The sequence below is a fragment of the Malus domestica genome, chromosome 06 (assembly GCF_042453785.1).
Source record: "Malus domestica chromosome 06, GDT2T_hap1".
NCBI lineage: Eukaryota > Viridiplantae > Streptophyta > Magnoliopsida > Rosales > Rosaceae > Malus > Malus domestica.
In genome coordinates, this window is record NC_091666.1 from 32,510,973 (window position 1) to 32,531,841 (window position 20,869).

General features: G+C 38.9%; 2 protein-coding genes, 1 long non-coding RNA gene and 1 other non-coding gene across 5 annotated transcripts; 2 read left to right on the top strand and 2 right to left on the bottom strand.

Annotated features, from left to right (window-relative positions):
- Positions 1-1,042: 1,042 nt before the first annotated feature.
- On the top strand, positions 1,043-1,426 carry LOC103409839 (uncharacterized). The gene has a single exon (XM_008348626.3). It carries the CDS (start codon positions 1,043-1,045, stop codon positions 1,424-1,426), a length of 384 nt encoding a protein of 127 aa, XP_008346848.3.
- Positions 1,427-11,947: 10,521 nt separating this feature from the next.
- LOC103437897 (transcription factor TCP5-like) lies at positions 11,948-14,478 on the top strand. 2 transcript variants are annotated; one of them, XM_070824184.1, is made up of 3 exons: positions 11,948-12,266; positions 12,902-14,146; positions 14,228-14,478. In XM_070824184.1, the coding sequence occupies exon 2, from the start codon at positions 13,003-13,005 to the stop codon at positions 14,125-14,127; it is 1,125 nt and encodes a 374-aa protein (XP_070680285.1). In that variant the 5' UTR covers positions 11,948-12,266; positions 12,902-13,002; the 3' UTR covers positions 14,128-14,146; positions 14,228-14,478. The 2 variants fall into 2 exon arrangements, with proteins under 2 accessions (XP_070680285.1, XP_017188371.3); XM_017332882.3 differs by having other exon boundaries at positions 12,902-14,478.
- A 4,022-nt stretch (positions 14,479-18,500) lies between these two features.
- On the bottom strand, positions 18,501-18,572 carry TRNAT-CGU (transfer RNA threonine (anticodon CGU)). The gene has a single exon. It is a non-coding gene; the product is annotated as a tRNA-Thr (tRNA).
- Positions 18,573-19,950: 1,378 nt separating this feature from the next.
- On the bottom strand, positions 19,951-20,723 carry LOC103438203 (uncharacterized). Its single transcript, XR_011582267.1, has 2 exons — positions 20,496-20,723; positions 19,951-20,366 (listed from the first exon to the last, which is right to left on the bottom strand). It is a non-coding gene; the product is annotated as an uncharacterized lncRNA (long non-coding RNA).
- Positions 20,724-20,869: the final 146 nt, after the last annotated feature.

The following is a 20,869-nucleotide window of genomic DNA, read 5'->3' on the forward strand; positions in this document are numbered from 1 at the left end:
ATTTACATCATGTATGTTGCATAATATCATTTTTTATGAAGAAAAGTGGATATAGTATTCTTGAAGAACAGAAAATAATTCGTTTCATCTTTTTTGATTGAAATAATTCGCTATATCATAATATTCGTTTTTGTTTTTGTTTGTACCATACTTAGGGTCTCCGTATTTAGATCTCATATAAATACTCGGGGGACTCAAATGTAATTATGTAATAAATGAAGGGGCAAATATGTAATAAGTGAGGAGCCCTTATTTTATAAAAGGACTCCTCACTCTCCTCATTAGGAGAGGCCAAGATTGAGGGCAAGGCTTAGGCCATAGGAAGAGAGAAAATAGGCTAGAGAGCACACTGCCTCTAGCCTTCTTGTATACTCACCATTCAGAGTGAAACAATATCAACATCAGTGTGGACGTAGCCCAAACATTGGGGTGAACCATGATACAACTTGTGTTCTTTATTTTCTGCAGATTCACGGTCAGATTTACGTTGTTCCAAGACCCCTCCGGTTTTGTGCATCAACATTTGGCGCTGTCTGTGGGAATCGACACGAAAAGTTATGTTGGTTCTTTTTCATTTTTTCATCTCACCACCGTGAGACCTCACTACTATCCACCGTGAATCTGCAAAAACTCAAGAACCAAACCCCTGCAAAGTCACTGCAAAACCCATCTCCTTCTTGCATTTGATTTCTAGCCCAACTTGCTGACAAATTGTGCGAACCAAAATAATCCACGCGGCTCCAAATTCAGTGACTTTTCCAGAGAACCCTAACAAATAGAAAGCCACCAGAAGCCTTCCAAATTTCGAACCGTTTTTCAGTTCCTCAACCGAAACCAACTCGCCCGAGTGTCAGAACTCGAACTTGGCAAACCAGTCAAATAGTCATTCATAACACCGCCTCGGCCTCTGCTCCCAAAACACATCCGAGCAGCGACACCTCATCTGCCGTTGCCATCATCCTTCAACAAAGCCTCAAAACTGAGCCCAAATTGGAATAGGGCATCTGGGTACTGTCTTCATGCTCTCCGACCCATTGTATTCATGGCCGCCAGCTCCAGGCCTGTCGTTTCTTCTGCCCCACAACACTCATCCTCCCCGCCCATCGGTTTCGATATCGTTTCCAATGCCGGAGTCGGTCAAAATTCAGCAAATTCACCAAATCAAGTAGAAGCCGTCGAGGAATACTTAAACAAAGTGGTATACAGATTTCGGTTCTTGGCGTTTATGGGAGTTTTGGGGTATTTGATTGGGTCATTTCTTTGTTTCATCAAGGGTTTGGAGCAGCTTCACTGGGGGACTACTTCAGTAACCGAAACCTTTCATACAAGCTCCCTAGCCCTTTCATCAGCTTCAGATGTTGACACCACAACACCAGTAACTTATGCTTGCTCATCAAAAGATGACATCACCGTCTGTTGCCAATGATGAAAGTAGAGATACAGATATGCTGACTATGTCAAAAATGCTTCAACTTCTGCAGCAATAGCAACAACTTCAACAACACGCTCTTTCTTATCGGCAATTATATCGGCAGTCACTAAATTCAAATCTCAATCCCTATCGGCAAGATAAAATGGGGGGTGCTGGCAGCATCACTATGAATGGTAGCATGTCAAACTCTTTTCGAGGAAATGATCCGTTTCTGAGCTTCAGTTCAACATAAGGGTCGGCGATAGGTGGTAAATCTTTGGCGTACCTCTTCCCATTGCTCCGCCGTCGATGGAGGCCACGACATCAGTTGTGGCCATTTATCCGCCCACCTTGCTCAACCTCTCGCTTCTCGAATCCGGGAGATGAGGAGGCGCCGTACGTTATGTATTACCTGGAGTACGACGGGAAGGCCGGCGGCATAGGCGTGAAGAAGACGATGGAGGTTGATGCAGTGATTGGAACTGATGAAGCGAATTCCAAAGTGGCTAAGAACATTGATGCTGCCAAGATGCAGGCTTGTGGTGGGGCTGCAGTGATGGGTTCTCTTCAACAACCCACTTCAACAAAGGGAATAGCTTTTCCCAACAAAAGGCTTAGCTTTACCGGACATTCACATAAGCTTTACTGGTACTGTTAGATATTATTCTTACATTGAAGGAAGCAGTGGAAAACCAGGCAGAAGATAAGATGTCTTACAACAATTCCATTATTATTACGCTTTGGCGTTGTCTGCCATCTGCCAAAAGAGAAAAGAGAAAGAAATGGAGTAGGAAAAGCAAAAGCAGAAAGCAAAAGAAGAAAAAAAGAAGCAGACATAATTGCGGTGGTGATGGCATGCAGAAAAGGGAATTATGGGCGTGACCTATTGAGCTGAGGGTCGGATTTATTTTTGAATAATGTGATTTATTTTTCTTATCTTTCGAAAACATCTGTATAACCCCATCAGAGGGTAATCGTTAAAAAAAAAATGGCAAGCCCAAGATAATGGGCTAGAATGTTATGGAGAGGGCGAATGCCCATATGCCTAAAAGAGCTAGACCTTATGGCTTCAAATTTATTCGGCACCCTACCGCTATTATCACCAACCATGTTGTCAAAAGTACGGAGGGGTACTCCAAATTTATTCGGCACCCTACCACTATTATCACCAACCAAGTGATCAAAAGTATGCCCAGTACTCTAAAATTATTCAGCACCTTACCGCTATTATCACCAACCAGGTGATCAAAAGTACACACAGTACTTCAAAATTATTCGGCAGCCTGCCGCTATTATCACCAACCAGGTGATCAAAAGTACATCCAGTACTCCAAAACATTCATGAGCATCACTCATGACAATCATACATAAGCATTCATGAACATCACTCATGTCAACATCCATGAGCATCACTCATGTCAATCAGCTTCGAAAGCTTCATTTACAGAGCTCCAGCTTCAAAAGCTTCATTTACAAAAGCTCTAGCTTCAAAGCTTCACTTGCAAAGCTTCACCTACAAAGCTTCAGTGCAGGGTATACAAATACCGAATCCGAACAACCGCCATTTTGGCCCATACATAGATTCAATTTGAAGTCTCCAGCCAACAGACTTTATTGACTGAAGACTTGGGGGACTACACTATGTACCATATATTGGGCTTCCGTAACTAGGCCTCATGAAAAGTACTTGGGGGACTTAGCCCATTATTTATAGTGTACCATATATAGAGCATCCATTATTCATCTATTGAGGAGCGAGCCCTTATTTTATAAAAGGGACTCCCTCACCTTCATTAGAGAGAGACTCTTAGTCCATCATTTATGTATTAAGGAGCGAGCCCTTATTCTATAAAAGGGACTCCCTCACCATTATTAGAAAGCATTGCCGCCTGCTAAGCAACCGCCTCGCAGCGAGCATTAATTCTAGCCCATCATTTATGTATTGAGGAGCGATCCCTTATTTTATAAAAGGGACTCCCTCACCATCATTAGATAGTATCGCCGCCTGCTGAGCAAACCGACTCGCCGCGAGCCTCAACTCTAGCCTATCACTTATGTATTGAGGAGTGAGCCCTTATTCTATAAAAGGGACTCCCTCACCATCATTAAAGAGCATCGCTACCTACTGAGCAACCGCCTCGCCGCGAGCATCAACTCTAGCCCATCATTTATGTATTGAGGAATGAGCCCTTATTCTATAAAAGGGACCCCCTCACCTTCAACGACATAAGCCGAGCCAACCAAGGCAACATAAACCACAAGCCGGACAGCCTCGCAACATGTGCTACTTCTAGTTGAGCATCATTTCACATTGAGCACTGCCTCATATCGAGTATTCAGTTCTAGACGACATCTAGTTACTTCGGCCCACACATGGACTGAATTTCAAGTCTCCAACCAAAAGACTCTCTTGACTGAAGACTTGGGGGACTACTGTTTGTACCATACTTAGGGCTTCTGTATTTAGATCTCGTATAAATACTCGAGGGATTCAAATGTAATTATGTAATAAATGAAGGGGCAAATATGTAATAAGTGAGGAACCCTTATTCTAGAAAAATACTCATCACTATCTTCATTAGGAGATGCCAAGATTGAGGGTAAGGCTTAGGCCATAAGAAGAGAGAAAATAGGCTAGAGAGCACACTGCCTCTAGCCTTGTTGTATACTCACCATTCAGAATGAAACAATATCAACATCAATGTGGACGTAGCCCAAACATTAAGGTGAACCACGATACATCTTGTGTTCTTTACTTTCTGCAGATTCACGGTCAGATTTACGTTGTTCTAAGACCCCTCCGGTTTTGTGCATTAACATTTGCACAAAACCAAAAGGGTCTTGGGACAACGTAAATCCGACCTTGAATCTGCAAGAAAGAAAAAAACACAAGATGTATTGTGGTTCACCCCAATGTTTGGGCTACGTCCACACTGATGTTGATTGTATTTCTCTGTATGAATGTATGGATTATAAGTGTGAGAGGGAGTCCCCTAGAGAAAAAGAGAGTTTCTCTGTGAGCTTTGTGGCTTGTATGTTTTGGGGGTATCTCTTGATCTGAGATCCAAGTCCCCTTTGTGAGGGGGGATGAGTCCCATTTTATATAATAAGGGGCTCCTCCTTTTACATAATAATGGGCTGGGTAATGAGGCCCAATATGTCAAAGTCTGAGGCCCAATATATGTGGTATCAACAGTAGTCCCCCAAATCTTCAGTCAATAGAGTTTTTTGGCTGGAGACTTGAAATTCAGTCCATGTGTGGGCTGAAGTAACTAGATGTCATCTAGAACTGAATACTCGATATGAGGCGGTGCTCAATGTGAAATGATGCTCAACTAGAAGTAGCATATGTTGCGAGGCTGCTCGGCTTATGGATTATGTTGCCTTGGTTGGCTCGACTTATGGCGTTGAAGGTGAGGGAGTCATTTTTATAGAAAAAGGGCTCGCTCCTCAATACATAAATGATGGGCTAGATTTGATGCACGCGGTGAGGCGGTTGCTCAGTAGGCGGCGATGCTCTCTAATGATGGTGAGGGAGTCCATTTTATAGAATAAGGGTTCGCTCATCAATACATAAATGATGGGCTAGAGTTGATGTTCGTGGCGAGGCGGTTGCTCAGCTGGCGGCGATATTCTCTAATGGAGGTGAGGGAGTCCCTTTTATAGAATAAGGGCTCGCTCCTTAGTACATAAATAATGGGTGCTCTCTAATGAAAGTGATGGAGTCTCTTTTATAAAATAAGGGTTCGCTCCTCAATACATGAATAATGGGTTAAGTCCCCTGAGTATTTTTCACGAGGCCCAGTTGTGGAAGCCCAATATATTGGTACATAGTGCAATCCCTCAAGTCTTCAGTCAATAGAGGCTGTTGGCTGGAGACTTTAATTTCAATCCATGTATGGGCCGAAGTGGAGGTTGTTTGGAGGCGGTCTTTGTATACCATTCACGAAAGCTTTGTAGGTGAAGCTTTGAAGTCGAAGCTTTGTAAATGAAGCTTTCGAAGCTGGAGCTTTTGTAAATGAAGCTTTCGAAACTGATTGACATGAATGATGCTTATGAATGTTTATGTTGATTGACATGAGTGATGCTCATAAATGTTGGCATGAGTGATGCTCATGAATGTTGGCATGAGTGTTGCTCATGAATGTTGACATGAGTGATGCTCATGAATGTTTATGTTGATTGACATCAGTGATGCTCATGGATGTTGACATGAGTGATGCTCATGAATGTTGGCATGAGTGATGCTGATGAATATTGGCATGAGTGATGCTCATGAATATTTATGTATGATTGACATGAGTGATGCTCATGAATGTTTATGTATGATTGACATAAGTGATGCTCATGTATAATTTTGGAGTACTGGACATACTTTTGATCACCTGGTTAGTGATAATAGCGGCATGATGCCGAATAATTTTGGAGTATTGGACGTACTTTTAATCACTTGGTTGGTGATAATAGCGGCAGTCTGCCGAATGTTTTTGGAGTACTGGTTGTACTTTTGATCACATGTGACACGCCCCGACCCTGATATTCTCCGAATACCAGGACCGACACGTGCTGGCCGACACCCGGGGGTGACGAAAGCCATTAATTGATACAAAAGCTAAGAATAAGAAATAAATACAGGTTATGAATTTAAAAACAATGAATTAACAATTTAGGAACGTGTTCAGAGCATACTTAGGATTATCCTTAACTCTCGTAGTGTGTCTGTCATGACATTATTTGGATGTCATGACTTCTAGATTTGCTGTCTTTCGGCGCAGTTGTGCAAATCTTTCTCTATTTGAATTGTCACCTTCTGGTTGAAATACAAGAATTTTTGTCAGGATTGTGCCTCATCGGTGACGTTTTTGTTTTGTTAGACGACTTTTAACATCGTATCGATACTCAGCGACGTGTTTTAGAAATCTCGATTTGAGGAATTCTGGTTAAGATTAGCCATAGATCTGAATGGCGATGCCGCTCTGCAACATGCATTCCTTAGGAATCGCGGGCAGAGTCGGCTCTACATCAAAAATTTTGGATTAGTGGTACGAGTTGGTTAAGACGAAATGGAAATCGAAATCGATGATGTCACTCTGTGATATGCGTTACCTAGGAATGGCGGGCAAGGTCACATCTTTGTGGAAACTACTTAAAATATTCGAAATGCACGTTGGAGAAAACAAGTAAACGTTGGTTGTGACGAATCTGGAAAGTGTCAGTTGGAATTTGAATCAACGTTCTTGGACTCATTCCTATTGAGGGAATTCGTGTAGCTCTGCAGAATGGTATTCGGAGAATATCAGGGTCGGGGCGTGTCAACCTGGTAAGTGATAATAGCAGCAAGTTGCCGAATAATTTTAGAGTACTGGACGTACTTTTTTTTTTTTGGCATGCTGCCTTATTTCTTTATTTATGATTACCTTCTGATGGGCTTATACAGATGTCTCCAAAAGATAAGAAAAGTAAATCACATCATTTAAAGTAAGGAACCCTTATCTTCCTTATAGATCTTCCCGTAGCTTCTTAGAGAATGGGCAGGGAACATGCATTCCCTTTCATGATGGAAGTTTCATTGTTGGTGGGCATCTTCTTTGGTGGTCGACAAAATGTTGATGCACTGATAATAAAGATAATAAAGTTATCTTCTTCCAGTGGTCGACAAAATGTTAATGCACTGATAATAAAGATAATAAAGTTATCTTTTTCCAGTGGTCGACACCCTTTTTTGTTTATGGTTTTTCACATGTTGGAGCATAATTTCCCATTTCATTTCTTTTCTCTTTTTGGTTTTGCTTTCTCTCTGTTCACTGCACTTCTCACTTGCTGCAGCTCACTTGAGTGGTGTAGTGTAGTGGTGCACTAACAGCTAATTTATAGGCATCACGAGTCAGAGCAAAACTACCAGCAACAAACTCATAACCCCAATCACCATACCAGGGATGCCCTTTGATAATTGAATGAAGCAGTCGATATTCCAAACCATACTTCTTTGACACATCCATCACACTGACCATTCTGACTCCAAGTAATTTACAGAGCCAGTCCCAAAAGTCCATTATATGACATCCTGAAAGAACTCTCGAGCCACCTTCCCTTCCATTGACCCTAAGAAGGTGTCCAAAACCATTTGAATGGACCATTCCATGCAGAAGATGAGTTGTGTTCTCTAACTGGTTATACACTCAGTCTTCAAAATCTTTTGTACTTGCATTAAGATTGCAAGATTTGCACCAACGACTCGGCAGTGATCACAATAGATGGATCTAGATCTGGTGACGTCTTCCTCCACGATGTCGAGACAGACGACGGCAGCGTCGGCTGGGGATGATGATGGATCGTCATCCCGGCCCTGAAGAGGATCTGTCACGTCGTGAGGTGAGGGAAGAAGGAAAAGGGCAGAGGCAGCAACACATGCTTAGAGATGAAATCCATGACGCTACTCCTGAAGGGCCCCACGCGGTGGTTGGGCGACGCCAACGGGAATATAAAGAAGTTATTAAGATCCGCCGTAATTCGCCTCTTCATCTTTTTCAGTGGTCGCTCGTTCACCACCATCACCATCGTGGCCTTCAGAGCTTCAGATCTAACCTGACTGGTTTCGTTGCTTTCACTTGAGAGTTTCTCTGTGTGAACGTCAACTTGTTGAGTGGTGTCGTACGGTCCGTGTGAGCAAAGAGGGAGAGTCTGGGAACCGAGACGGGCTCGAGGGTGGAGCAGTAAATGTCGAAAGATGGTGCAACCGACGCAACCAACCGCCGGCGTAATTTAGCACTAAGAGCCATCAAGCCACTTGGGGTCGATGAAGTTACCGCCGTCTTTACCCGCCGGGATCCAAGATTTCTTGGCCGCAGCAGCAACCACAATGAACCTCTTAGGAGTAGAAGAAGCACCACCAACCTTGCTTCCAACGATGGCAGCAGAGAGCAAGGCCTGACTTCTCTTGCCCCCACATAAGAAGGCTGCCGAGTTCAAACCGTTGAGCACCGCACCGGTGGTTGCCACCATCTCTCTCTCTAGAACTAAGAAAAAACAGAGACTCAGAGAGTTTTTCTGATGGCAATGAATGTTTGAGAGTTGTTTGGGTGGTGGTGTTTTATCACCGTGAGTTTTAGAGAGAGAGAGAGAGAGTTTGTGGTGTTTTGTTTGAAAAGGTGAAAGAGATCAGAAGTAAGAGAGAGGCAGTGAGAGTTTTGGTTGTCTCTTGGGTTTTGCAGATCCATGGTGGACAGTAGTGAGGTTGTGAAGGTTTCACGGTGGTGAGATGAAAAATTGAAAGAGAACCGACATAGCTTTTTGTGTCGATTCCCACAGACGGCGCCAAATGTTGATGCACAAAACCGGATGGGCAAATATGTAATAAGTGAGGAGCCCTTATTTTATAAAAGGACTCCTCACTTTCCTCATTAGGAGAGGCCAAGATTGAGGGCAAGGTTTAGGCCATAGGAAGAGAGAAAATAGGCTAGAGAGCACACTACCTCTAGCCTTCTTGTATACTCACCATTCAGAGTGAAACAATATTAACATCAGTGTGGACGTAGCCCAAACATTGGGGTGAACCACGATACATTTTGTGTTCTTTACTTTCTGCAGATTCACAGTCGGATTTACGTTGTTCCAAGACCCCTCCGGTTTTGTGCATCAACAGTTTTCATTTTCATCTTCATTTGACTGATGACGAATCGTTATTATTCTAATCACTGTGAAGAAGCAATTAGATTCTTATCAAGTATCACTGGCTTTGTCCATTCCTTTTTGCCGCTCTGCTCAGATCTCCAGCTGCCTGCATATTATATATATTTAAACAAATTAATATGGTAAGAGCAGGCCGGGGTTCTCTCTGGCTTTAAATTGGGAGAAACAAACACTTCAAACTCAAGGTGTGGAAATAATTTTTACCCAAAAAGTGATCAGGAAATTTAGGGGTTCCTGAACAAAGTAAAACCGCTGTCTTGGTTGGAGGAGCAATGTCAATGTTGAATTTAACACACTTGATAAAAAATCTTTAACTCCCTATTTAACTAACTTCTTTTTTCTGCTACTTTAGGGCAGATATTCAGATAACTTCTCTGCTCTCTGTGTATGATGAACTCTGAATATAGCTTTCGGTTTACTAACTTAAATTGTTCAACTACAATCTCTATAATTGGTAAAATCCCTACGTAACTGCTACCCCAGAATTCGGTTGATGCCAACAATAAAAAGCATACTAATTTTGAGTATAATATTATGTAGATCTTATCATTATTCTTGTATTGAGGAGACAGGAGCCTTTGATAGCGCACACACATATATTAGGAGCTAGAGAAGGCTTGCTAGGGTTTATGTTTCTGCAAAAACATATGTTTATTTTAAGTATATCAGTTTCAGAGGGTTTAAAACCATATAAGGCTATGTTAAATATTGCTTAAAAATTAGTTCAAATGGAATGATGATCAAATTGTTACTTATTATTATGGAGAAGTAAAATTAATTGTCTTGGCCAGATGTCAGAGTGTCGGCCGGTTTATTTCTTGTCTTGAAATTCTGTAAAAAGTAGGACTTCGGCTTTTGAACTGCAACTAATACAGTACTCGATCTATATTAGCGTACGTTCTCAATTATTTTGCTGAAAGGTTCCACTACTTTTCTTGATTATTGAGGTGCCCTCTTATGCACACATTTGTTGAAAGATTCCACTACTTGTCTTGATTATTGAGGAGCCCTTATGCACACATGTATATATGAAGAACTCTCTCTCTCTCTCTCTCTCTCTCTCTCTCTCTCTCTCTCTCTATATATATATATATATATCAAACTGCTACTTGAAATAAAGATGCAAAGAGTAAATATATATGTAATTATGTATATATTATTTTTCATTCATGTACATTATATTAGCGAAAACTAGTGCAACTTGGGGTTGTGAAAATCTCATTGCATTCTGTAGATATGTAGTGGTCCAGGTCCCTTCTCTCTCTTTCTCTCTCTCTCTCTCTCTCTCTCTCTCTCTCTCTCTCTCTCTCTCTCTCTCTCTCTCTCGATGCATTCAGTGGATCGATGCCTTAAAGAACCTGTGCTTTGGTCCCTCCTTTACTCTTCTCTAGAAGGTCTAACCCTTCTATCCTTGCTCTCAAAATTGTACATACATATATGCTGCTATATATATATATATATATATATATATATATATATATATATATATATATATATATATATATATCCCAACTGGTATACTGTAAACAGACGATAGCTTGCAGACCACAATTTTAGGAGCCGCATGACTGAAGATTACTGTTATGTACGTGTATAGATATAGCAAACTCTAGTATCTTACTAACTATTCAGACTTACTAATTATAAATATGCATGCCCCTTCTTAATCTCAAATTTTGCTCCACACAAAATGAAGAAGAAACTAAAACTGTTGCTAAATATTAAACTATGAGTACTACAAATATAGTTTTTGGTGAAGCAAATGTTAGCAAGTTAGTAAATTTGGTTTATTATCAGTAATTTTGTTAGGTTATTTTGGTATTTTTATTAGGGTTTCTAGTAGAATAAGTACATTAAGATTGCTTTCTTGCTTTTGCTAGGGTTTAGTTTAGTTTTCTTGTTTGTTTCATGGTTTAAGTTTTTGAAATTCACATCTTGTAATTTTATAAGAATTACGTCTAGTAAAATGTAAACTTTTCGAGTTATGTAGTTACTTTGACAATTTTGTAGTGCTTTTTATTTTTGTTTGTAGAATAAATCAGATCGTTTACAATTCGTTTTTCTTTTTTATCATCCTTTGATTTGTCAAGATTCTTTTTGTAATATTGATATGTTTTATATAACTAAATCACTTATAGTACCATTTAGTTTATATATATATATATATATATATGATTTTTATATGAATATTGCACTACAAATTTACATGTAGGGGAAAAAGATCGAAGAAACATTCTCTCCAACATTAATTAGGGTTTATGTATAGATAATTTTTTTCTGCTTTCTTGATTAAACTGGTAGCTAGGCATGCCTTCTTCAATTCATGCTATGTGGAATACACCAATAAAGCTATTTGTAGTTGCTGATAAGTGTGAGATGGTCCCCCTTCAAAATAATCGAAGATCTATACCTAGAGAACCTATTGCATAATATTATACGGTAAACTACGACCAAACTTTTTCATTAATTAAGTAGTGATTGTTCAGTCTGTGGTATGAACAAATTCTTGAAATTTTTATACTGTGGCTTGACAGATGGACGAGAAAGTATAGGTATCGTGAACACAAGTTATGCAATGTATAAATTTATGTGTTATAAAAGAGAGGACAATGGAGTTGATATGTCCTATATTTAGGACATTAGTAAAAACAAATTCACGTGTTATATTATATCATTTGAGTAGAATGATGATAACGCTATGTTGTCCTATTTCAGATACATAAAAGATTGGTCTAAATTAACGTGTTAGCGTATTCAGATGCCACGTGGCCATAAATGTGCCATACCTTTTCCTTTTTCATTCCCATGCAATATGGTGTGGTAAAATCTAGTTAGCATCTTTTCTTTACCAAATGGTGGATTATTATTTTTAGAAGTTTATATTCTCTCTCTCTCTCTCTCTCTCTCTCTCTCTCTCTCTCTCTCTCTCTCTCTCTCTCTCTCTGCAGCTAAGAGCCTCTAAGATGTTGAATTTGACAGGAAAATGAAGTACACAGCTTAGTAAGAAATTCAAGAGAGAGCATCATATATAATTTAGCAAGAGGTTCAAATCCCACTGTTGCATCCTGTTAGTCTGTCCTACTTCTTCTGTTTCTTGTTAATAAGTTTTCGACATTCAAGAACTAAATCTGATCTCAGCTTCTACGACCTCAGTTTTCAGTCTGATGTGAGTACAGTTCATCTTATGATCCTAATTATATCTTTCAAAATAGATTGATAAGAGGTAAAGGTAACTTAGGGTTTCCGGTAGTTTGAATTTGTATGATTTTTGTGAGAGTACATCAAGAAAAAACCTCATTACAAACTCTGATTTTCTACTAGCTTTTGCTCATCCTGTTAACTCTCAATTGTAAACAATTTATAAGTTCTTTAACTTCTTTGAAGATTAAAATGGTTCAACTCATTAATCATATATATATATATATATATATGTGTGTGTGTGTGTGTGTATTTATCTTCTATAGTAGTTTGTGACCATTCTTTTTAATGCAACATCTGCTCAACTTCTCAGCACAATTTTCAGATTTGCATATGGAGGATCTCCTTAATAATTAGGGGAGCATATATATATATAGATGCAAATAAATACTAGTATTGGAAACTTTGATGAGAAAATGTTTTCTTCCTCATCTATTGATCGGGAACTGAACAGTGATTAATTTAATTAGTTCATGAAGCAATTTTCCATAAGATATAAACTCATATGGATTCCAAAAGAAATTAAGAATAATCATATGAATTCATGTAGTATATAACAGTTTATTATTTTTCCCCTTTAATTTTTATTCTTGTTTTTTTCAGTTGGATCTTTGGAGTTGAGCGATCGGAGAATTTCTTTCCATTTCCGCAAAAAAAGGAGCAATTGAAAGAAGGGCGAGATTACTATAATCAGAAATACTACAATGATAACAAATTCAAGGGACAAGGGTTTCCAAGCAAAGCAAGAGGGCCACAACAACAACAATAACAATGACGGGAGCAACAATAGTAGTTTTCATAAGGCATCATCATCAAGTACTACTACTTCAAGGCAATGGTCTGGATTTAGAAATCCAAGGATCGTACGTGTTTCGCGTACTTTCGGTGGGAAAGATAGGCACAGCAAGGTTTCCACAGTGAGGGGATTGAGGGACAGGAGAATTAGGCTTTCAGTACCAACGGCCATTCAATTATATGATCTTCAAGATAGGCTTGGTCTTAGCCAACCTAGCAAGGTAATAGACTGGCTGCTTGACATTACGGAACAAGATATCGATAAGCTCCCTCCACTTCAAGTTCCTCATGGATTTGGTCATCAATTTCATCAACCAATGCTAAATCCTCATCAAGTTAGTAATTCTCTTGTTGCTCCTTTCTTTGATGTAAATTCTACTTTTATGGAGGCAGACCAAGTTGATCATCAAGAAGTTCGTGATCAAGCAAAAGGCAAGTCGATCAAGACAAACGACGGACAAGATGATCAAAATCGTCATGATCACGAAGGAAATGTTGGACAACTCTTAGCTCAAAAGCTATTTCCCATAGGCTCTTCTTCCATACCTGGCATGCTAAATAATGCAATGGCATACAACTACTATCACAACTATTCAGAGCCTTCAACGCTATCTCTAGCGCAGTTTGGTAGCCATGGATTTCCACAAGTACCACAATTAGATCAGCATCATAGTCACATGATGAGTACTAATGCCTTATCATTTTCAACTCCAATGCCATCTGTTTCTCAATTATTCTTCCGTCCACCTACAGCAACACCGATGCTTTTCGGTTCATATCCTCCATATATTACCAATCCAATAGTGGAGGGTACTAGTACTGCTACCGATCAGCCTCGACAAGCCAACCATTTCCAATTTTTGAGCTCACCAAGTAATTCACAAAATTTCCTAGCTAACAATGCTCTCATGCCTCCTCTTCATTCAGTTAGCTCATCCTTGAAATCCTTTCCATCATTGGTTCATCCCAAGCAGCAGCTCCATTTGAATTCACAAAATAACAATGGAAGCCAACCAAATAAAGACGTTCCATAACTTATTAGCCTCATTGCAAGTAAGTTCGTATACCTTAGTTGTTGATCTCGTGATCTTGGAACATCTATCTATTTATATCATGCATCGATTTACACAACAGACGGGAGATGGAAACTGATGAACCGTGACATGCATAGATGTGTTGGCTGGAGGAGCAAAGCAATTGATTATTTCGGCACAAGTTATAGCTAGAAAAAGTCTATCTCCTCTGGTTTTATTTCCTGCACTACTTTCCTCCATCTCTCTCTGCGAAGGCGACAAGAATTAATATTGAATAACTTTGTAAGTATGGCAATGTTATATGTAGACATTTGCTTACTAGTGATTCATTAGAGTGCTTATAATCTTAAATACTATACTCTATCCTATACACATTAATCCATCGATATATATGTGTGAGGTCAGATATCCACAGTATTGCATTCGTGTATATATTGCACGTACACATGTGTGTGTGTGTGTGTGTGTGTGTGAGAGAGAGAGAGAGAGAGAGAGAGAGAGAGAGAGAGAGATCCAATGAGATTATAATTATAGTCTCAGTGCTGGGGATCATATGCATGAGCAATGATTATTAATTAAGTCATGGTAAGGGGGAAAAAAAAGAGATATAGAACATGAACTTCTCAATTTAATGGGGTATATGTAATGTGTGTGTTGGTACGATTAGGTCTACTATATTCTTAGTTTTCTGTTGATGAAAGACCTGGATTTTATATATTAGATCATCAACAAATAATAACTATAGTAATGTAATTACAGTGGTTGTGGTAAGGTTATATATTGTTGATTTAGAAGGTTTCTCCTTTGCCAGTCTTGGACATGCGTATGTTTGTCCGATAATGACATGAAAGAATAGAAAGAAGTAGTGAACATAAATTAAAAAAAGTTGGCCAAGAGTGGAATGGTCTTTTCTATATATGGGTATGTATATATATACTACTGTGTACTAATACTCATACTACGTACTACATATAATCCACATTTAATATGTAGTTCCTTTCAGAGATATACATTACTAAAGAACTTGATAACTTGGGATGAAAAGTGAGAAAATCCGCCGATTTCACACATAATTTGGTGGATATCTAAGCAACGTATGAGTAAGAATTTAATTATGTATTCTTCATGTGTTCTTTTTAGTATGCAATGCCAAAAGTATCAAATTATTAGTTGATAATCTATGGTTTAGCTACTAGCAAGTAGCTGCGGGATTGATATTAATATAATGTTGCCATTGTCATCCGTGTTAGGATATATATATTAAGTAAGTTATAAAACCGGGAGAGAGAAAACATGTTAAACTTGATCTGCATAAGTAAATCAGTCAAGGTGATGTGTTTTTTAGCTTGATATTGGCTAGGAGTACGAACTATGATATCCACATCTCTTCAAGAACCAATTAATACAAAAGACCATGTTTAATAAGAGCTAAGGTTCTACGTTTATTAGAGAGGTGGTACAATGTGATGATATATAGTAACACGTCTTGAGTTCGATCGGATGATCAATTAGCTTGTGCGTACTCTTTATGCCAATGCCCTACCCCTACGTAATGCATCACATGCTCGTTAAGATCATATATACGTGCTTGTGTACAGCAAAGCAGAATCATATTTGTTGGCTGATTTTGGTTAATTATATACAGGAAATCTTGGAGATGTTGGCCATGGCCATATATATGCATATGTATATGTATTATGTATTATGTATATATATGCCGCGCTGACATGCTATGCTGTGATGTTTATATATGTGGGTACAATGTGGAATGATATATAATCAACAGCACGTAATCCTGGAGCCAAACCTGTGATCACTATTCTTAGGATTTGCTGCTAAAACTATAGCTCAATCCTCATGAATCATGATGACCAACTTACGTCCATTAATATTGAAGGATTCTGATTACTAATTGTGAGTCCTGACATATCTACTTAATTTGTAGGAACATATTATAAACGTATGCAGTGTATTATATATAGCCAGAAACATGTACCACTGTTTGCCTCTTTACGCATGTGGGTGCATGTTTAATTGTATTGCACTCAATAATATATCAAGGATGATGCTAGGGAAACTATATTTGTAGACTAAATAATGTGTCGCCATATAGAATGAGCACGTTTATAACGCTTAAGTAATAATCCAATCATCAATTTTCATGTCATTTAGTTTACAATATTTTATCTACAAATTTAGTCTCCCTATCATTATCCATATATTAATGCTTCGAAAAATGAAGAAAAAGTAAACTTAGAATGAATGGAAAGTGGCATGCATAATCTAATTGAGGAGAGAAACTTGTTTACAACGAAAATGTCATGTGACGGTATTTAAGTCATATTATGTATTGTTATGTGTTTAAAATTTTTTATATGACATTACGTGATTAATTTCGAGGCATCTTTGTTGCACATGAACGTCGAGCTCTTCTTAAAGATCTCTCTCTCTCTCTCTCTCTCTCGGGCATTCTGGAATGCATGCCAAACTACTTCTATAGACTTTAACCATATGCATGCATTAACCTTATACATGTCTAAAGCAGAGCTAGCAAACTACATTAGCAACTTAACTGCACGAGTATATATAATCCAATTCCTATAACCTACCAGATTCGTGGTTTTTTTTTTCTTTTCTTCTTTTCAAATTAATTTCATGAATGAATAATCTTAATTTTGGCACACGAGAGCCGAGCTAGAAAGGATAGCCCACAAGTCTAATTGTTTCCCTTCATCTGTGCACCCTCCTTTTGAAGCAATAAAGATTATAATAATAAGCATGGATGACTACGCACAAATGAAAAAGGAAAAACAAGAAAAACACTGGTTAATTATTGTTTAAATTAGTTTCGAAAATAAATCTGCAGTTCTTCAGAGAATGAAAAGGAAAGAACACGAGTCCACAGGCAGAGAGGACTGAATTAGAAGGCAGACTCTGCGTCTCTCAGGCTCAGCGCAGCAGCTGCAGCTAGCCATGTCAGAAGATCCAAGAAGCATTAAATAAGGGCACCCAACCCCAGTTCCCTGCCTTTTATATGGACAAGGATTGTCTGCCCTTCACTTCCGGTGTCCTTTTCGTGCCTTCCTGTTTGTGTAGTTACGGTTAAGTCACGTCAACATTTTATATTACTATTCATTTTTGTCTTATTATATCTATAAAATATATATATATATAATATTGACGTTGCTTAACCGTGACCACACAAAACAAGAGGGCACGGAAAGGGCACCGGAAGTGAAGAGCAGACAATCCTTGTCCCTTTTATATTATGTAGGTGCCATTATGCAAAAAGGCTCACCCAGTACCAGTTGTGGTCCTCTACCCTCAACAGTGTGGAGCACGGGTAAAAATTCTACTATTCTCCCATGTATGGCATGCACTGGATAAATAGAGTGTTGGATATATAGCTAAAGGTCCAGAAGTCAAGGATTCAACGGATGCTGGTGTATAGGATAGTGTTTAAGGTTTCATTAGCGCATAGGGTTTAGGGTTACGAATACAAAATAAAAAAGAGATAATTAGTAGCGTGGTTAGTCTATTCGACTAAAACAGTTCGTATAATGTACCAAACGAGGAGTACATATATCTAGCATGCATGGACATGAATGCACAAGAAACTTTTCTTCTTTTCTAATTATTATTTTTACTGTTGGAAATACATAAGGATGGAGGCAAATGGAAGGTGTGTACAGGCATGCTGATAGGTACTCCTACTAAGATTTATGGAATTTTTTGTGGTCCTCAACGTTCTACACGCTGCCCTAGGTCAAGGATCATATTTGATCAATGGTCTCTTACTCAAATTCTCAAATTGGTTTTTAACATTCCCTTTTCAATTTGGGTATTATTTGAATGGCTGAGATTCAAAACAAATTAAGCTCCATCCTAGCAAAATATTTGTCAACTTTTCTTTTGTGTAACTAATATTTTTTTGTTACATTTGATAGAACTGAATTCTAAATTTATTGTATTCTTAGCTCATTGTTCTTGTATTCGACAACCGAATTATGTAGGCTGTTCGACTCATTCACAAACAAAATAAATTTTTTATATTTAGGTATCACTTAACCGCATTATACAACCTCTAATACAAAAATCACACTTCTTTGTTAAAGGTATAACAATCCACCTGGTTCGACTGTCGAAACTCAAGATTTCTCCATTGCTCCACCTCCTCGATCACCATTTTCTTTATATTTGATTGCAAACAGAACCAACAAGGCAACAATTAAAAAAAAAGGTTATAAAGTTTCACAGTTAGGCCCAACTTATGCACAAGTTTACAGATAAACATTCTGGATTTGGGTCAAATTATGGGAATCCTCAAAAGTCCAGCCCATTTGAAAAAAAAAAAATGTAACTGTAAAATAGAAAGCCCCCGGCGAGGATCGAACTCGCGACCTTTCGCTTACGAAGCGAACGCACTACCACTATGCTACGGAGGCTGATTGTTAATCCTCTACTTTATAATTTATTTATACAAATACGTAATCATTAATTTGCGAATGACTTGTTTTTTTTCCTTCCAGACTACGCAATCATTAGTTGACCATTAGCAAAATTAATTTTCCGGATTTAATCAGTAACCTAATGTGCAAATGGTTGTATTAGAAAAATAAAAATAAAAGCACAAGTGGTTGGAAAATTGTTTATTAGATTGTGCTAGGTTAGATGGAACATGTATGCTATGCAATGTTTTGCTATTAATCCCTTGAATCCAATACCAACGGTTAATAAAACAACGTTCATTTACAAACCTTTCAACCAGTCAATACAACCCCAGAGACCCGTTTTAGTTAAAACTCGAGCAGTTTTTTGAAAACTCGCCTTCGGATAAGAAAATATGATATGATCAACCCACACATAGCATGTTTGAAAGGGAAGTGGAAAGTGGAGAGGGAAGAAAAAAGGATCTTATATATTGATTTCAAATACAAGTTTATCTTTTTAAGGACTTTTACAAGTTAACTTCGTTACAAACCCAGCATTAAGAACGGTGGATCTTATACACAATTTATTATGCTGCTGCCTCACCAATAACGATTTCGTTAACCAGGTCCTTGAAGATCAATCGTTCAACATCTAACACTACTCCGGACGTGTCACCATGGAAAAACTGTCCAGCTTTCTGACCGGTTTGCACCACATCCTCCCACTGTATGTTTTTCAAACCATCATCCTCGTCCTCTAAGCTGCACTCCGGTTTCTTGGCTTGCAATTGTTCTATCTCGCTAGACAGTTCCTTCAGAAGTTTTTGTGCGTTGACGGTCTTCTTTGCGAGCTTGTTAGGCTTCAACCATCGCACGGGAGGGAGTGGCGTAGCCAGGATTTTCAAATACTAGGGTCATATTATCAACCAAAAAGCTTCATTGGGCCATCTCGTCAAGCACCTAGTAGGTACCTGTCAATTCTTGTCAACATATGCTGAAAGTTTATGCCAACATATATCGACAACTATTCTTATTTGCAGAAGCTTGTTAAGGGTAGATGCAGGATATTATGGAGTAATGTTGAAGACTGTCAAGGTTTTTCGACTAAAGTACTTCATGCAAGAGGAGAGAAAAGGAAGACAAATGTGATAGAAGAAAATAGACATATAGGAAAATAAGGTTGTAATTTAGTTTGTTTTAGCTGTTTATACGCGTCAAATACAATATACAAACAAATATACATGAGATTTTTGAAGTTATTGGAGTCAAGGACAACCAGTGATCCCATGCTGGCTCCGCCGTGGACGGGAGAGATACCAGCTGAATCCAACTTGTGAACAACAATCTCATTGACAGCGTCAAATATGAGTTTTCGATGAGATTTCTCTTTCTCTTGCTTTGCAAGGGTTACCTTATCAGGGATGCATTCTTCTTTTGCAAGCAAACTGCTTGCCTTGGTTTGCTCCAAAACATAGAACAACTCAGGGTTGATGGGATGGCCTGAGGGATGGAGCTGAAATGTTGTCAAGCTGGAGCCGAGGTCTCTGAGTAGGAGGCCTGAAGCTAACAATATCTCAGAAATGTATCTGTGGTCTGGATTTGTGTTCTCGCAGAGCGATGCAATGTAGTATGTTCTTGCTTCATCGTGATTATAGTTCAATCGTCTAAGCTTCAGAACTAAGTTTTCAATGTTCTTCAATTTCATACGATTGATTTCCGATGTAAGACCAGATTCCATGCTGTCAAGCTTACCTGCAGGATTCCATTGATCTTCACCTTCGCTGTGGTTGGAATCTTCGGCACCATTGCCTGTATTCCAAAGAAGTATTTAAGTCGGATTTCATGGACAAGAGAAAAAAACTGTTTCTAGATGCAAATACGTTCACCACTAATTCAAATCTATCTAATCTTTCTAGTGAGATTAAGGTTCTACTGTACCTTGAAGGGCATTCGGCATCTGCTTTACCAGAGTCTTCGACTCTGGTATGTCACATGAAACAATAACCAGATGACTCAATTCTCGATGAGGCTGTGTGTGAGAGATTGGAGCTTTTGCTAGTCCTTCAAGCATCCGACCAGCTCACAGCATATCTTTTTGCAACATGATCTTCATGCCAAAGCACTCTGTGCAGTCCCGCCTATCCCTTACCCTCTCGGGTGGCGGTTGTGCTACATTTTCTATCTTACTCTCACTGTCCTCTTCATGCAGATTTCTAGCCTGTGGGCGCGATGTGAATCCACCATCAACTTCGAGCCTGCCCCACCGTTACTCGTCTGAGAAGCCTGTAACAACGGTGCATTTTCACGTCTGG